Source organism: Salvelinus fontinalis, chromosome 26 (assembly GCF_029448725.1).
Source record: "Salvelinus fontinalis isolate EN_2023a chromosome 26, ASM2944872v1, whole genome shotgun sequence".
Lineage (NCBI taxonomy): Eukaryota > Metazoa > Chordata > Actinopteri > Salmoniformes > Salmonidae > Salvelinus > Salvelinus fontinalis.
Window position 1 is genome coordinate 19,528,924 of NC_074690.1, and position 18,335 is coordinate 19,547,258.

Genomic DNA, 18,335 nt, shown 5'->3' on the forward strand with positions numbered 1-18,335 from the left:
AGAGGAGGGCATTAGTCTCCACCTGGCCCTGGTAACACACAGAGAGAGGAGGGCATTAGTCTCTACCTGGCCCTGGTAACACAGAGAGAGGACATTAGTCACAGTGACACACCCAGATGGGTCAAATTCACATCTTTATGAGAATACATCTTTAATCACACATTTTCTTCTTAATTTGGGTCACGGGAGGATGATCAATTTCTCATTTGGGTCTCAAGCTGAAAAAGTTCAAGAACACCTGGTCTAGATGAAAGATGCGTGAGAAAGTTACACAGGTGTTGTTCCATGAATAAATACCAGAAGGTATTATTAACAGGAATAAGGGTGCCTGCACACGGTATATGGTGATCCAATGTGTTTTAATGAACCTGCACAGCAAGAACAGCCTTCGTTGGCACAGTACAATTTGCCATGGCTGTGTCTGCAGTAGAACACGGGTACCTGAAAGATTGAATCCGCAGCATGGGGAAACAGCGCCACTGGCCGCCCTACCACCGTTATTGTTTTTGTTGCCGAGCTGAGGAGCGTCGTGCAGCAGGGTAAAAAAAAAAAGCGCCAGTACATATTGTGCTCTTTATCATTCGTGCGATGACTTCAGATGGTTGTTTACACTAACTTTTTTGTTGCTGTAATATCATAAACGTACGTTGCAGTTTCACCATTAAGGATTACAGATTTAATGCTTATACACAAAAAGATGGAACAATTTGTATTGGAACCATTTATTTAAAAAAAAGCAAGATATGGGTTGGAAGGGAAATAGTGGCTTTTGACCAATCCTACCATTTTGTTTTTCAGAGCCCCTTCAAACTTCAGGCCTCTCTGACAGGAGCCTCTCCCGTCGATGACCACCACAGCGTATCCCAGAGAGGCCAGGGTGTTGAGACGCAGGTACTTCATCCCCTTGAAGGTGTTATTCACCAACTGGACCTGTGGACACACACATACCCTTTTCAAACCACTGAGCCTAGCAGGGCAGAGCCTAGCGGGGCAGAGCCTAGCAGGGCAGAGCCTAGCAGGGCAGAGCCTAGCAGGGCAGAGCCTAGCAGGGCAGAGCCTAGCAGGGCAGAGCCTAGCAGGGCCGAGCCTAGCAGGGCCGAGCCTAGCAGGGCCGAGCCTAGCAGGGCCGAGCCTAGCAGGGCCGAGCCTAGCAGGGCCGAGCCTAGCAGGGCCGAGCCTAGCAGGGCCGAGCCTAGCAGGGCCGAGCCTAGCAGGGCCGAGCGGAGCTGTACTGGGCTAGCCTGATTACGCATACACCACAGTTGTTGGAACAATCCTGGAAAGGATCATTTAAAAAAATATATATATTTTAGACATCACAGTACGGTTTGGGTCAGCCCTATAGAGACTACAGGACTTCAGCATTGTACACATCTTGCTACTGTACGTGAAAAACAACAAGGTGACAGAACTTGGTATGGCTATTTCTAGGGAAAGTATTGGCTATGATTGCTAGTTACAAACAGGTCATACAGGACCAATTCCATTTCAGCCCCTGGCTCCTGGTCACGTCTACATTTTAGCTAACCCTAACCCTTTTCCTAAACTTAACCTAATGCTCTTAACTTGCTACTTTAATTATCATAACCTGCAGCATAAGTTCTCCTAACCTGCTATGAAAAGTCAATTTTGACAAATGCTGTATCCCTTCAAGACAAAACCCAGACTCCTTCCCCTTAGTTCCTACCCCTTTGGTGCTCACAGATCTGATTGGATTTCTAGAAAGAATTCCTGATCAAATAATAAAATAGTAATGTCTGAGATAAGCCACAAACCTGCGGGCCACCGTAGACAAAGAGGACTGTGGGATGCTTCCTGCCAGGCTGGAGGTTGTGAGGCTTGTACACCATTCCATAGAGCTGGAAGCCTGACTTTCCCGGGAAGTCAAAGATCTCCGGAGATTTGTAGTCTCCTGGGCAACCTGGAGTACACACAAAGATACACACAGAAAAACAAGATCAGGGCTCTCCAACCGTGTTCCTGTAGAGCTATCGCCCTGTAGGTTTTCCCTCTAACCCCAGATGTAACTGACCTTATTCAGCTTATCAACCAGCTAATTATTAGAATCCAGTGCGCTACATGAAGTTTGGAGTGAATACCTACAGGTCGGTACCTCTCCAGGAACAGGGTTGGAGTGAATACCTACAGGAGGGTAGCTCTCCAAGAACATGGTTGGAGTGAATACCTACAGGAGGGTAGCTCTCCAAGAACAGGGTTGGAGTGAATACCTACAGGACGGTAGCTCTCCAAGAACAGGGTTGGAGTTTGAACCTACAGGACGGTAGCTCTCCAGGAACAGGGTTGGAGTGAATACCTACAGGACGGTAGCTCTCCAAGAACAGGGTTGGAGTGAATACCTACAGGAGGGTAGCTCTCCGGGAACAGGGTTGGAGTGAATACCTACAGGAGGGTAGCTCTCCAGGAACAGAGTTGGAGTGAATACCTACAGGACGGCAGCTCTCTAGATTGATCGCTTTGTTCATAAAATACAAAAGATAGCCGGCCTTCACATTTTCCGTGACTTTTCACTTAGCCAATACAAATCTCTTAACTATCCAACATGTACAAAATCGAACTCCAAAATAGATCAATGTGATTATTTAATAAGTTCTGGATTTAGCTTGGTTTACCTATGGTGCAACAGTCACTATGAAACACACGGGCCAATGACCTGATGATGTTAGATATCTGGCTTATAAAGCAATTCAATAGTGAGTCATTTGGGATGGGTAACTCAGAGAAGTGACTAAGTAAAGGGCAGTCTAAAATCAAAGCATTATATTGTCTTACTGTGTGTTTTTACGGCAGCATTGATTTACTCCATTCCTCCTCGTAAGTAATCGCGGATCTTACACAACAGGGACCAGATTCCCAAAAGCATTTTAAGGCTACGTTCATCGTCAGAATCTTCGTAGGAGCGTAGTTGCTTGTTATTTAACGACTGCCTCAGACCACTCGTAGAACAGCTAAGTACGTTGTTAGCTGCTTTTTTGCCCTCCAGCGTCAATTTATACACAGAAGAAGATCTCCGCTAAATACAAAATCAATATGTATTATCTGTCTTTTCTGTGACCGTCGATATTAACAGTGACTACAAACTTGCCCTTTTCTTTGCATAACAAGCGAAGGATATAAAGACGTTTCCAATGAAAACGGTATTAAAAAGATACATATACAGTATAGGCTACATAGACCTATATATCTGAATGATATTGAAATACATTTCATGTTACTTAATTCAATTGGGTTTTAATTAGCTATTTGTACACTACGGTCTGTCATTTTTTGCCTCAATATATTTCCTGATGTGTAACGTCCGCAAGTACTTTTTATTTAACCTTTATTTAACTAGGCAAGTCAGTTGAGAACAAATTCTTATACCCCAGCCAAACCCTAACGACGCTGGGCCAATGGTGCGCCGCCCAATGGGACTCCCAATCACGGCCGGTTGTGATATAGCCTGGAATCGAACCAGGGTCTGTAGTGACGCCTCTAGCACTGAGATGCAGTGCCTTAGACCGCTGCGCTACCCGGGAGCCCAATGATGTGCCACAACTTGATTTAGTGCATTATTATAAGGAAGCATTAAATATTTGTAGCCATAGGTGATAATCTCTCTAGGAGCTGATCCGTTGTCAGTATTGTGGAACAATTATAATGTTAACGTAAGATTGTAAAGGGAGAACGCGGATCAGAGAGCAGCGCTGCCTTTCTCGAGCCAATCTGTTTCAACACACGCCTCAACGACAGACTGAGAGAACTTTCTCTCTGCGTGGTGTTTTGGGAAACACACAGTGCTGGAGAAAGTAGCCAGTTGTCATACTTGAGTAAAAGTAAAGATACCTTAATAGAAAATGACTCAAGTAAAAGTCACACAGTAGAATACAACTTGAGTAAAAGTCAAAATAATTTCAAATGGCTTATTAAGCCAACCAGAAGGCACAACATGGTCCTAAAGCACTCCATTTCCTCGTTTTGCATCACATTCCAATGGTAAAACTGTGGGGGGGGGGGGGGGGGACAAAAATGCAATTTAAAATGTTGCAAGTCCCCCATCCCCAGTGAAAGTTGTGCCCTTCTAAAACTCACACATAATTTACAAAACAAAGCATTTGTGTTTAGTGAGTCCGCCAGAACCAGTAGGAATGACCAGGGATGTTCTCTTGATAAGTACGTGAATTGGACAATTTCCCTGTTCTGCTAAGCATTCAAAATGTAACAAGTACTTTTGGGTGTCAGGGAAAATGTATGGAGTAAAAAGTACATTATTTCCTTTAGGAATGTAGTGGAGTAAAAATTGTCAAAAATATAAATAGTAAAGTGGAAACCCAGTACAGATACCAAGCTGCCAAACTAACCCTGATTCAGATGACCATCCTTCCCATGCTTGACTACGGAGACATAATTTATAGATCGGCAGGTAAGGGTGCTCTCGAGCGGCTAGATGTTCTTTACCATTCAGCTATCAGGTTTTCCTCCAATGCTCCTTATAGGACACATCACTTCACTCTATACTCATCTGTAAACTGGTCATCTCAGTAAACCCATTGCAAGGCTGATGCTTATTTATAAAACCCTCTTAGGCCTCACTCCCCCCTATCTGAGATATCTACTGCAGCCCTCATCCTCCACATACAACACTGGTTCTGCCAGTCACATTCTGTTAAAGTTCCCAAAGCACACACATCCCTGGGTTGCTCGTCTTTTCAGTTCGCTGCAGCTAGCGACTGGAACGAGCTGCAACAAACACTCAAACTGGACAATTATCTCAATCTCTTCATTCAAAAACTCAATCATGGCCACTCTTTTACTGACAGTTATGGCTGCTTGCGTGATATATTGTTGTCTCTACCTTCTTGCCTGTTGTCTGTGCCCAATAATGTTTGTACCATGTTGTGCTGCTGCCATCTTGTGTTGCTACCATGTTGTTGACATGTTGTGTTGCTACCATGTTGTTGACATGTTGTGTTGCTACCATGTTGTTGACATGTTGTGTTGCCACCATGTTGTTGACATGTTGTGTTGCTACCATGCTGTGTTTTCATGTGTTGCTGTCATGCTGTTGTTGTCTTATGTCTCTCTTTATGTGGTGTTGTTGTGTCTCTCTTGTCGTGATGTGTGTTTTGTCCTTATTTGTATTTTATTTTTAATCCCAGGCCCCCGTCCCCGCAAGGAGGTCATTTGCCTTTTGGTAGGCTGTCATTGCAAATAAGAATTTGTTCTTAACTGACTTGCCTAGTTAAAGGTTAAATAAATAATAAACAAAACTACTTAAGTAGTACTTTAAACAGTATTTTACTTAAGTACTTTACACCACTGGAAACGCATGTTACATCTTCAGCTGTTGTAGGAAAGATGCATGGTTAAAACACTCGGAAGCCTAAATTCCATTGCTATCAGGAAACCTGGCCCTGGAATGAGTAATTGAGTCCTCTGGTACAGTTTACACCTATACAGTGATTGCCTCAAGGAAGAAAGGATACATCTTTAAAGGGGTAATCTGTGATTGCCACATACATTTTGGGGACTTTTAAAGTAATGATATAAACCCTCCTCTCTTCCTTACCTGGGGCTTCCATCATGCTGGCCCAGAACTCAGGAACCATGTGGAGAGGGTCTCCCTCTGGGCCAGTCAGCTTGTAGATGTGGAGACAGGGGGGAGTGCTCACGTTACTGTAGTGGCTGACAAACATATCAAAGTTCTGTGGAGAGAGAAAAAGAGAGGGAGAGTAAAGAATATATAGAGAGAAAGAGGGATAGAAAGGGAAGATACAATGATAAGGAGTGAGAGAAGGAGACAAAGAAAGATGAACAGCTGTGAATTAATCTTCACATCGGAGACAGAATGTCACTGGGCCCTGATTTCAAGCCAGCTTTGTCTCTCACCTTACAATGTTAGAGGTATACCTGAAAAATCACAACAGATCTGAGACCATCAGGTTTAGAACCACCTCCCTGGATAACTCCACATCACAGAGGGCCCAGATGCCCACACAACAGGCCATGTCTACTCTGCCCAATCTGTTAACAGCTAAGGCAAATCCTTGTAACATTGTAGTAACATCCATCAATATCCTCTCACACAGGCACACAGTGACGCTGAATGACCAGATGGCTACACAGCATGACATGGGCAGAGTTCCACAACGCTGCCTGTTGTAACCAGGCTTCTCATAGGGAAGAGATCAGCTGTACCTCCCTAAGGTACTTATGTGGTGTGGTCTCATGAAGCGTGGGGAGGGGATGATTGAGTGCAGTGTGTCTAACTGAGATCAGAATGCCAGGATGTTACAGTGTTCGTTGGTACTACCTACTGCAGTCATGTTGTTTGGCAAGATGGCCACAGAAGAGCTTGTGACAGAGGGCCATATATATTTTATATATATATATATTCAATCAATCCCTGTAGCCCGATTACAAGAATACATTTTTGGGGTAAGAGTTGGAATTACAGGGGTGCCAGAGGGGGGCTGGGCAGCCAGGCACCCCCCATAAGTGTTACAAAATCAAAATGCTGATCTAGCCTACTAGCCTACTACTGTTAGGACATCCCAAAGAGTCAATATACTTCATACCCTGTTTAAGGTTAGTTCCATCCTATTTGCTGAGTGAGTCCATACCTTGCTTACAGAGCAGCTGTGGGAGAAGCCAGGCTTGCTGAGTCTGACCACATCTCCTGGGGACTGATAGCTGACCACATAGAGGTGGTGCTCCAGGGGAGTGTCTCTAGTGCCCTGGAAGTACACCAGCTTAGAGGCCTCATTCACCCAGATCTACAGAAAGAATCACAGATTATATTTATATTGATGGCAGAACATGCATTTTAAACTTACAATAGCGTAGGCACAGACAAAAGTCTATTATAAAGATATTTTATAATGCACTGTGACAATAAGGGTTTTAATCTGACTGACTGAAGGTCCTACCTTGGAGCCATGCCTTGCCAAAACCTCCCACTCCCCACTGGTCAGAGTCATCTCCTCCTTGATTGCACATTTAAAGTCTCCTGCAGAGGAAAATAACATAGAGATTAGAGATGATATTTTGACAACTTTTATTACATTGGCCAGACTAACAGTGCAGTAATGTGACGCCCGGATGGACCTTCATTAAATCACGACACATACAGATCAGTGATTAGCTCAAGGAAGGAAGGACAAAGCCTGAGTCCCAGATCTGTTTGTGCCGTCACACAAAACATGACGATAGCCAGGTTTCCATCCAATTTGCGACAGAATTTCATGTGAATATTCTAAAATCCCCAGAGGTGTTTCCATCAAACTGACTGGCTGTGAATAAAAAGCTGTATGGGATGATATAGTGCACATAAAAAGCACTTAAAATGTCCATGTACCCTGTGCCTCTCGAGTGGCGCAGCGGTCTAAGTCACTGCATCGCAGTGTTGAGGTGTCACTACAGCCTGGGGTTGTAGTGTCATAACCGGCCGTGACCAGGTGTCCCATAGGGCGGCTCACAATTGGCCCAGCGCCGTCCGGGTTAGGGGTTTGGCCGGTGGAGCTTTACTTGGCTCATCGTGTTCTAGCGACTCCTTGCGACGGGCCAGGCGCCTGAAGGCTGACTTCGGTCGTCAGTTGAACGGTGTTTCCTCCGACACATTGGTGCAGCTGGCTTCCGGGTTAATTGAGAGTGTTAAGAAGCACAGCTTGGGCCTCCCAAGTAGCACAGTGGTCTAAGGCACTGCATTGCAGTGCTAGCTGTGTCACTCGAGATTCTAGGTTAGAGACCAGGCTCTGTCGCAGCAGGACACGACCGGGAGACCCATGGGGCGGCGCACAATTGGCCCAGCGTCATCCGGGTTAGGGGAGGGTTTGGCTGGCAGGGATGTCCTTGTCCCATCGCGCACTAGCGACTCCTGTGGCGGGCCAGGCGCAGTGCACGCTAACACAGTCGCCAGGTGCACGGTGTTTCCTCCGACACATTGGTGCGGCTGGCTTCTGGGTTAAGTTGGCATTGTGTCAAGAATCAGTGCAGTTGTGTTTCGGAGGACGCACAGCTCTCGACCTTCGCCTCTCCCGAGTCCGTACGGGAGTTGCAGCGATGAGACAAGATCGTAATCAAGAAATTGGGGAGAAAAAGGGGAGTGAAAATTACACACAAAAAAACATAATTAAAGTTAAATTGGTTTCCATCGCATTTTCAAGTCTAATGATGGTTTTGTCACTCAAACTTTCTCCATCTGGTTTTGGCGCATGTGCTCTAGACAACAGTTCACTAATGAAGTGGACAGGGTAGGTTATATGATGAGATTATAGCAAGATCATTTTTATTTGATAATGGCATGTAACCAGAATTTAAAAAATACCCTCTATATCCCTCAAACTCAACTCTGGACCTGGAAGCTAGTTCCACAGCTTTGTTTCATTGTTCCACTCTAATCAGGGACTGATTTAGACCTGGGACATCAGATATGTGGAATTAATTACTGCCAGCAGCATACCCCCCCCCACCACCCATACCACTGCTGGCTTGCTTCTGAAGCTAAGCAGGGTTGGTCCAGTGATTGGGGACACTGCCCTGTGTAGGGTGCTGTCTTTCGGATGGGATGTTAAACGGGTGTCCTGACTCTCTGGGGTCATTAAAGGTCATTAAAGATCCCATGGCACTTATTGTAAGAGTAGGGGTGTTAACCCCGGTGGCCTGGCTAAATTCCCAATCTGGCCCTCAAACCATCACGGTCACCTAATAATCCCCAGTTTACAATTGGTGCATTCATCCCCCTCCTCTCCCCTGTAACTATTCCCCAGGTCGTTGCTGTAAATGAGAATGTGTTCTCAGTCAACTTACCTGGTAAAATAACAAAAAAAAAAATGATCAGGTAGAACAGAAAACCATCAGGCTCCTGACCTGGTAGGTTAAGAGTTGAGTACCACTGCTCTATATTTATTGTACATTTGCATAAAGTTCATCATAACTGGTTTCATCTGTCTGTGGTGGTGGTAGGCATATCATCACGTGACTCTTACTGGCTATTATATCAAAAGTTGCTCATAACTGTGTCTCAACCGCAATTGTCACAATCTATTTAACCAATAAACTTATCCCGACTTGTGAAGTGTATTTTTTGGGGGACCGAGATTTAGCAAATTTGCTTTTTCCATCAGGCCCGACGTGGGTTTTATTATGCAAAACCTGGTTAATGACAGCAACGGAATTACCCTCTGTGTATTCGTAGCTTCCTGACCATTGGTAGCAGCCTGGTTGCAATGTTGATGTGATTTTGTACAGATGGCTGAAGCCCGTTTTGGATTCATTCACCCATATGAACGAGAACTCGTCCTCTGACGTTTGAACGAATGGATAGAAAATATCATGAACCTGTGGACAACAGAAAAACATGGTTGTTAGTTTGTTGTGGCCTGATTCTTCCATGCAAATGCATATGTCAACATACATACATCCTCACACTGTCAATATATAGCCCTTCAAATCACTATTACACTAGAATGACTGTCAGATGAGTGGGAATTCAACAACCAAACTGTACATGCAGTTAAATATTCCAAGAGTAATTCCAAAGAAGCATTAAATCTTCTATTTTTGAGAGGGCACTGATAGCCAAATCTACAGTCTGACGATTAATTCTACATAATACTAAGCACATATCTGGTAACTACAATTCTCTCATAAGGTACAGATGGATGAAAGACCGAGGCTCCAGAGTTTAAAATGAGGAATGACAAGTCAGTGCCCCTCCTTTCCCTAACCCGTAGTCATTTTCCATATTATCCCCACCCTGCCCCCCTTTCCCTGGCTATCTCACATTGATCCAGATGTCGGTGGTCTCCTCGTAGACGATGTAGGGCTGGACGTCATGGGGCACAGCCTCCAGGTTCTTCTGCCTCTGGGCCAGGTCGTCTGTGACGGGGATGAAGAGGGCCGGGGGCAGCAGCACCAGCTGGAGCCTCCTCTGACTGCGGTCCAACAGCACTGCCCAACCACTTGGGGGAGACAGAAACACACATTCCCTCACTGGCTGGATCATACAGTACAAAAATCACTGGTCCAACATCACTAATGCCTTGTCCTTTCCGCAAGCTCAGAGGACACCAACCCTGGTCCTAGAGTGCTACAGAGCATGTAGGCCTGTGTTGGAGCTCAACACTAGCACAACTGATTCAATTAATCAACTAACAACTAATCAACCAAGATTTCTGCGGAATTGGGGGATGACTTTTCCCATCCCCCAGCCCTAACCATCACCAATGTAAGCCAAATAGCATCAGAGAGTGGTCAAAAGCAGTGTTTCCTGGGGAAACATTATGTCGTAACACTCACTATTTGCCATCAGTCGTCCATCCTGCGCGGGAGATGTACTCCGTCCCAGGGAACAGGGAGGTGAAGGGGAGAACTAGCTCCTTGTCTTGTATGCTCACGATCTGGAGACACACACACACACACACACACAAGTCTCCTTGTAAACACTACAGTGAGCAGCGAGAGCAAAATAAGAGAATAAATCGAGAGCAGTCAATAGCAGCTGCCACTTACTTTTCCTTGTATGTCAGTCTTTATCTCAGCCAGTTTCAGGGTGGTTTGAGGATTTTTACTGCCTACAAAAATATAAGTATTTTTGTTAATTCTAGTGGTCTACTCTTGAAATAAATTCATTAGGTTATTGCTAATACTGTATGTTTGCCTAGCTACCCAAACTCCTTGCTCTGGCCCAACTCTACACCACGACCACGGATGTTAGTTTCTTCTCTGCAATGAGTCTGAGTACCTCCCCAACGATTTCTAGAACGCAAACACATTCCTGACATTCTGATTGGTCCCAGAAACGGATGGGTTGGGCCAGAACCAGAACACACGTGTGTAAAGCGGAAATTTGTTTTCTACAACACCCCTCAACAACTTCAATGATGGCAGTCATAGAGCAGCGGAAGAATTCAGTTTGAGTCGTCAGGCAAAACACGTGTCACTACATCCACATACAACCCAGCGCCAGGGGAACTCAACCAGCGCCAGGGGGACTCAACCAGCGCCAGGGGGACTCAACCAGCGCCAGGGGGACTCAACCAGCGCCAGGGGGACTCAACCAGCGCCAGGGGGACTCAACCAGCGCCAGGGGGACTCAACCAGCGCCAGGGGGACTCAACCAGCGCCAGGGGGACTCACCTGTGCGGGGGTATCTGTAGGCGTCGGCCTTTCGCTCCTCCAAGGCTGGAGAGGGAACATGAATGATCTCTACCTCCGTCTCATCCACCTCTTCATACAGCAGGTACAGCGTTTTGCCCCCATCTGAGTCTAACAGAGAAGAGCAGGTTAAACAGACGGAACTGATAACATGCTCTTGAAAATGCATACAGAAACAGCTAGCAAACATGACAGACACAGCTTCATGATGACAGTGTCTGGGGCAAGTTAAAGCCTGTACGACATTCATCAAAGCATGACTGACTGACTGTTTGATTAAGGAAGAGCCCAATTTCTCACATGAAAATGGTTCCTTCTCTAGTCATAAGGAAGGAGTGACAGAAGGTGCCTACTCACCCTCTACGGCAGAGGGACTCCACCAGTAGCCAGTGAAGCGGTCAAACTCCTCCTGGATCACAAACGTGGCCACGCCCGCAGACTTGGGGTCCTCCTTCACATTATCCAGACCTGACCCAGGGAGAGGGGATTCATTCATTTCATTAAATCCATGCAGTGTAAACAACATGGCATAGAGAGTGTAAACAATTCCATACAACTACAGTACACAAACTTCCAAAAGTCGCTGACCCTTCTGACCTTTGTGACAGAAGGTGAGTCTCCTCTCCTCCCCAGACTTGAGGTTAGCCAGCCACAGGTCGTTGTTGTTGATGAAAGCAATGAAGTTGGGCTGTCCTGGGGAGATCTTGGGGTCCATGCGGGTCCCTGAGCACTGTGTCTTAATCTCCACCGGCTTAATGGGCGCAGACTGCTTTTAAACCAGGAAACACACTCTTAGTGTACAGGGTCGTATTCATTAGGCACCAAACGGAACAAAACAGACTGAAACAGGGACGACCTCAACTTGTCCAATAGAACTGCTTGTTTTCGTTTTCCATTGACATTTGTTTTTGCTACAGTGTTCCTTAATGATTGTAACCCTGAAGACACAACCATACACACAGCAACAGCCATTCATTGCTGTGGCTTTGGGTGCTGTGCAGTTCCTGCACCAATGCTCATATCAACTATAGAATGTTAAAAATGACATTCAATGACGCAGCTACTAATCAAAGTTACTGTAACTCACTTAGTGGCAATTGCAGATGTAGGAAAGGCTTTCTAAGTTAATTTAATGAATAAAGGGGGGGTAAGACTCACGATGAAGCCATTGTTTCCCCCGTCCTGGCAATAGAAGAGGCTGTTGCTGGCCTGGAAGAGGAACAGGCCGGTCTGGGCGTGGTAGTCATAGGAAGTGATCCCAAACGCTCCCAGGCGCTTCCGCTCCCTGAGGAGCTCCTCTTCCCGGGAATATGCCCCTTGGTGCGGCGTGGCCTGGTAGTGAGGGGAAAGTCATTTTGCTATCATCATAATTATTTAAAGGTAGACTCAGCGATATGACGTAGGTGCACAAAGTAAACAGCAGAGTGGGTCAATTTCAGCAACAACTAAGAACGTTGAAGCACGAGGCTAAACTTCACAGCTGTTTTGGTCCCGTACCTGAAATTAAATTAAATGAAATTGTATTTGTCACATGCTTCGTAGAGAACAGGTGTAGACTAACAGTGAAATGCTTACTTACTGGTCCATTTACATTGCTACCAGACTGACTCACCTGTTGAACATGTTCAACAGTGACGATGTGACAGTTAGGCAGTTAGCCAGAGCCTCCCTCCTTCTGGACCTATGGAGGAGGAAGGTCCCACTGGCCAGGGACACCGAGGACAACTTCCTGGGCTTCAAGAGGAAGGTCCCACTGGCCAGGGACACCGAGGACAACTTCCTGGGCTTCAGGAAGAAGGCCAATGGAAAATTGGACACTCGTGCTGCAGGCTTTGGAGTCTGGTGAAACTGGCCGGACCTCAAAGACCTGAGAAACCGGACAGACTAATATGCAAACTGAGCCAGTGACTGCCTCTGATGCAGTTGTGGCAGATCGCAGTGTTGTTGTGGAGACTTCTGTCACCATGATGAAACATCTCATCCTACGTCCAGGACAACACTCCTTGGTATCAGATGGATGTAGCTACTGCAACACTGGACTGGCCTGAGGCTGCAGGAGAAACTCACTGCCCTGGACTGTGCTGACCACTCTGTCTTCCATTCCATGCTACAAGTTGTACCAACAAAATATAATCTAGCACTCTGGTCCCCTGCAAACCATGACCCATTTTGTATTCTACATGAGTCAAATGTAATGGAGTCCATTGCCCACGTTGTGAATGGCCGCTGTTCATACAAGGATTTGTACATTGCTAATCATGATGGCCGTGTTGATCTGATCGCCAGAGAGGTGAGACAAGTGGTCTCACCAACAGCACACATGCGTAAACATTGTTGTGTAAAAGGAAGCTGGTTTGATGTTGATGATGTGATTTCCTGTGGGCCAAATACACCAGATATTGTTGTTGTGGGGGAGGCGCTCATTTTGGCAGTGGGCTGCTCAGTGGATGGCTACATGGAGCAAAACTTCGCTGAGAAGCTTTTTAAATACTAGCCCCTCATGGGTGGAGGTGCAAGCTGGTGGCACTGATATTTGGCAGTCGCGGCCACATACACAGACTTGCAGTGTGTGGCCTCCAGATTGCGGGCCTGACAAAAACGGGCGAAGCAATTGACTAGATACTGCTCTGTTTCAGCTATTGTGGGCAGCCTAGCTGTTTGGAGAAGGAGGTGCTTTCTGTACCCTTGAGGGCCATGTATACAGGGACCTTTGAAATGTTTGAATCCTTTTTTTGTACATTTGATTGGTGGATTCAAATAAATTATTTAAAATGTGTGGCGTCAGTATGCATGTGCGTGCCTGTTATCTGAGAGCGTGAAGCGAACCCATGCACATGCGAAGATACTGTGTGTGACTGTGTGCGAGCGAAGTCTGCATCTCCCTCATCGCAATATCTGCGGTGATGATCGCGGCAGCGTCATTTCGCTGAGTCTACCTTTAATGATCATTCAACTGTTATTTAATTGTCGCTGTCTGGAGACTTTGTGGGTATCTCTGAATGAATGTCTGTGAATGTGAGAAATTATGGTTCCACTTTCCTATTACGCATCTCCTGGCTTCAGGTCTTGTTATGTTATGAACGTTTCCAGTGAATTAGCAAATGCATTTTTTGACAAACCACGGTAAAACATTTTTTGGAGAGCTTGAGATCTTTATCTTATGAGGATAATAACTATACTATATTTTATTAGGATTTCCTTGGCACCAGGTTTGGAGGTCATTAGGTTTCAGTGACGCACAGAGGATTCAAGGGGTATTCACCTGGAAGTGATCCAGCATCTGTTTCCACGACAACACCAAGAGGGCCTCTTTCCGGATCTTCTTGGGGATTTCCGAGTAGAGCAGTGAGTTCTCTCTACTTCCGTAAGGCATTCCTGATCGATAGAGACGGTCGGAAGTGAAAATTAGTTAAGAGGCCAAGGTACAACTTGCAAAACAGTGTTGCAACTTGAGAAACGTGAGTAACTCAATGAAGCACTGAGTGAGCCAAAGTGTGACGATCATCAGTGGCAGATGGCCTTGGCTCACCGAGGTAGTACAGTCGATGGGAGTGGGGGCCTGACTCATCGTTTTTCTGCACAAACTGGAAGTCATGGGGCGCTTTGTTGGCGATCATTCCTGAGTACTTCCTGCTGCTGTGGATGATGTCACGCAGGCCGCCCCACGAGTGCTTCTCCACATAGAACTGAGATGGAATGTCCTCCATCTCCACCACATCTGTGCTGTCTGTTAGCCCATCCACCGCCGTCATATTCCCTTCTAAATAACTGAGAGGGAGAACAGAAAAAAACACAGAGACAACCCGCTGGTAATCTACATGCTCACGAACAATGGCACTTGCATCTAGTATGGAAACGCACACAGATTGATAGACAGACACATGTATTGGCCTATACAATGGGTTATCTAGCACTCCTATCCGCAGAGAAGGTACACACAGGTCATTGGAACGCACATGGACACCATACCTTTTCCAGTAACCTTCTGTTTTGTCTCCAAGTTTGACCTTCTTCACTCTATGCATTCACTGGCCAACAAGCCTCAACCAGAGTCTGCAATCTAAAGTTAAACATTCAAATAAAAGGGTTAATCAATCTTATAGACATTGAATAAAACGCCTACATATAAAATCTCTCTCATTCAAACCTGCATGCAGTAAAGGTTTGGTATTTAGGTCGGCAGGTAGCCTAGTGGTTAAGGGCGTTGGTCTAGTAACCGAAAGTTCGCTGGTGTGAATTCCAGAGCCGACTAGGAGAAAAATCTGTTTATGTGCCCTTGAGCAAGGCATGGAACCCTAGTCACTCTGGATAAGAGCGTCTGCTAAATGACTAAAATGTATCTAAGGTGTGATAGAAGATAGCAAAGGCATAAGGAATGGTCCAGTAACCGAAAGTTCGCTGGTGTGAATTCCAGAGCCGACTAGGAGAAAAATCTGTTGATGTGCCCTTGAGCAAGGCATGGAACCCTAGTCACTCTGGATAAGAGCGTCTGCTAAATGACTAAAATGTATCGAAGGTGTGATAGAAGATAGCAAAGGCATAAGGAATGGTCCACATTCCATTGCTTGTATAGTTTGATGTTACAGGAATGCATGAAACCTTAGCCAACATAGTGATAGTAAAAACAAAGTGCTTGTATAGTTTGATGTTACAGGAATGCATGAAACCTTTTGCCCTCTGTATGGAGTGGGCAGGCGTAAAGGCGGTTGCCAAGGACCCCATTGATGTTCTTTGTGTTGGTGGAATTTCAGAGAACTCATTTGCTTTCAGATGATGTGAAGAAAACATTCAAGCATTGGATTTAAAGGGAATCTGATCACCAATAGCCTGCTCGGTGCCCATTGTCCAAACAAACCTATGGGCCGTGACCCCCTCAACCTGGCCTTTACAATGTCACACTGAAGCTCCAGAAGGAGTGGATGGATGTGTAAACATTATGACAATAGCTCCAAAACAGCCCTCTGGGAGACTAGGGTGAACATGCAAATTGGTCATAGCTCTATACAGAACAAAAATATAAAAGCAACAATTTCAAAGAATTTACTGAGTTACAGTTTATATGAGAAAATCTGTCAATTAAAAAAAAAATAATTAGGATCTATGGATTTCCACTGACTGGGAATACAGATATGCATCTGTTGGTCACAGATACTTTAAAAGAAATAGGCCTCACAATGGGCCTCTGGATCTCGTCACGGTATCTCTGTGCATTGAAATTGCCAACGATAAAATGCAATTGTGTTTGTTGTCTATAGCTTATGCCTGCCTATACCATAACTCCACCTCCACCATGGGCACTCTGTTCCCAATGTTGATATTAGCAAACCGCTCGCCCAAACGTGCCATACAAGTGGTCGGCGGTTGTCAGGCCGGTTGGACGTACTGCCAAATTCTCTAAAACGACGTTGGTAGAGAAATTAACATTAAATTCTCTGGCAACAGATCTGGTGGAAATTCCTGCAGTCAGCATGCCAATTGCACCCTCCCTCAAAACTTGAGACATCTGTGGCATTGTGTTGTTTTATAAAACTGCACATTTTAGAGTGGCCTTTTATTGTCCCCAGCACAAGATCCATCTGTGTAATGATCGCACTGTTTAATCAGCTTCTTGATATGCCACACCTGTCAGGGGGATGGATTATCTTGACAACGGAGAAATGTTCACTAAACAGGGGATGTAAACAAATTTGTAGACAAAATTTGAGAGAAATAAGCTTTTTGTGTGTATGGAACACTTCACATCTTTTATTTCAGCTCATGAAACCAACACGTTACATGTTGTATTTCTATTTTTGTTCAGTGTACAAGGGGAAATATGGCCTGGGGGGGTTGGAAGGCCTAAACTGCACCATACAGAAAAGGTATGAAGAAGTATCACTTCTGCATCTGGAAAGCAGGAAGTGATAGCTGACAAACTCGTTTTTGTCATCCATACATTGCCTGTATTGACTACAGACTAATCTAAGTCACTGACATTTTCTCATCCATTCATAACCTTTGAAGATAAGACGAACTGATATTCTACCATTATAAATATCAGATAGGTTGGTAGCTAGATTTGGGAAAGGAAACCAGGGATAGGAAATAATGTAATGACCGGTACGTACGACATAGCTATCTTTGTTCTCATCAAGGGGTCACAACTGTAGCTGGATATGGTTTAGCTAGCTAACAGTACAAGTTGGCAACAGTGTCGTGATTAGCTACATTGTATATCTAATATAGCGTAAGTGTTACATTGCCGCAATCTAACTACATGTTACCGCAACGTTTACCGGCTAGGATACACTGTAACATGACAGCTCTCTCGTGACAGTTGTCGGGTATATCAGCTTGGCAACTATGAGCTAGCTGGTTCCTTAGCAAGCCTGTCACTGGAGTCGACTATCAGAATCGAGTTCAGAAGCGTATACTTACCAATCCAGCCTCTTCTTATTTTCCAAACGATCCTTTGCTTTCCTAGGTAGGTTTTAAAACACGAATATTATTACTGCTAAAGGTTGTGTCCATGGCCCAGAATGTGGGCAGACATAAACGTAGATCACGAAGGAGAACACCCAGGAACCTTCCAACCCGGGGATAATGCTTCGGCGCTTTTACAGGGCCGCACCGCTCCTCTTCGGCTGTGTTCGCAAGGATGATGCTGCGCTAGCGGCTGCGCATTGATTAATCCTAACCAGAAATTAGTGTTTGATACGAGGCAATAATTTATGAATAAAGAATTGTACACATTCTACTGTAAACATGTACTGACAGGAAAGGTTGCCAAAACTGTAAATGATTCAAGATTATTGCATTGGAAAATATGCAGACCGTTCAAAAAAAAAAAAAAAGCTAAAACAGTAGATGCAATGTTCAATTAACACAACAATATCAATGACTGTCAAGTCTTAATTGCTTTAATAAAATGTCCCAGTTTACTAGACATTCACGATTCAGGTGGCGAAGCAATCTAGGGTGTTTGTTCGTTTATTATACGTGACTGTTTGGCAGTCATTTTCTCTGAATTAACGTGATAGATTACCTCACATGAGTTTACCCTTGTGGTAGCCATGTATATGCAAATCTAGCCGTGTTGAGACACATGCAACATACCATATTGCCAGTAAACGGATTATTATTTATTTTAAACCCCCCCAAAAGTTAACACATTGGCACATATGTACTCAGACCTTGAAAAC

At 45.0% G+C, this 18,335-nt stretch overlaps 1 protein-coding gene across 3 annotated transcripts in view; it reads right to left on the minus strand.

Moving 5' to 3' along the window:
• LOC129823848 (dipeptidyl peptidase 9-like) overlaps nt 1-18,325 on the minus strand; it is a 22,484-nt gene extending 4,159 nt beyond the window's left edge. Inside the window, exons 1-18 of one of the 3 annotated variants that reach the window (XM_055882887.1) lie at nt 17,572-18,325; nt 15,124-15,214; nt 14,684-14,922; nt 14,417-14,529; nt 12,313-12,486; nt 11,752-11,923; nt 11,512-11,622; nt 11,137-11,265; nt 10,510-10,571; nt 10,297-10,397; nt 9,782-9,959; nt 9,177-9,336; nt 6,927-7,006; nt 6,621-6,773; nt 5,567-5,702; nt 1,776-1,921; nt 784-930; nt 1-28 (exon numbers count right to left, since the gene is read on the minus strand). The exon at nt 1-28 is cut by the window's left edge and continues 624 nt beyond it. In XM_055882887.1, coding sequence (XP_055738862.1) covers nt 1-28; nt 784-930; nt 1,776-1,921; nt 5,567-5,702; nt 6,621-6,773; nt 6,927-7,006; nt 9,177-9,336; nt 9,782-9,959; nt 10,297-10,397; nt 10,510-10,571; nt 11,137-11,265; nt 11,512-11,622; nt 11,752-11,923; nt 12,313-12,486; nt 14,417-14,529; nt 14,684-14,922; nt 15,124-15,179 — 2,185 coding nt within the window. In that variant the 5' untranslated portion in view covers nt 15,180-15,214; nt 17,572-18,325. The remainder of the gene's footprint in view (nt 29-783; nt 931-1,775; nt 1,922-5,566; nt 5,703-6,620; nt 6,774-6,926; nt 7,007-9,176; nt 9,337-9,781; nt 9,960-10,296; nt 10,398-10,509; nt 10,572-11,136; nt 11,266-11,511; nt 11,623-11,751; nt 11,924-12,312; nt 12,487-14,416; nt 14,530-14,683; nt 14,923-15,123; nt 15,215-17,571) is intronic. The other 2 variants (XM_055882886.1, XM_055882884.1) reach the window with 2 other exon arrangements.
• Nucleotides 18,326-18,335: the final 10 nt, after the last annotated feature.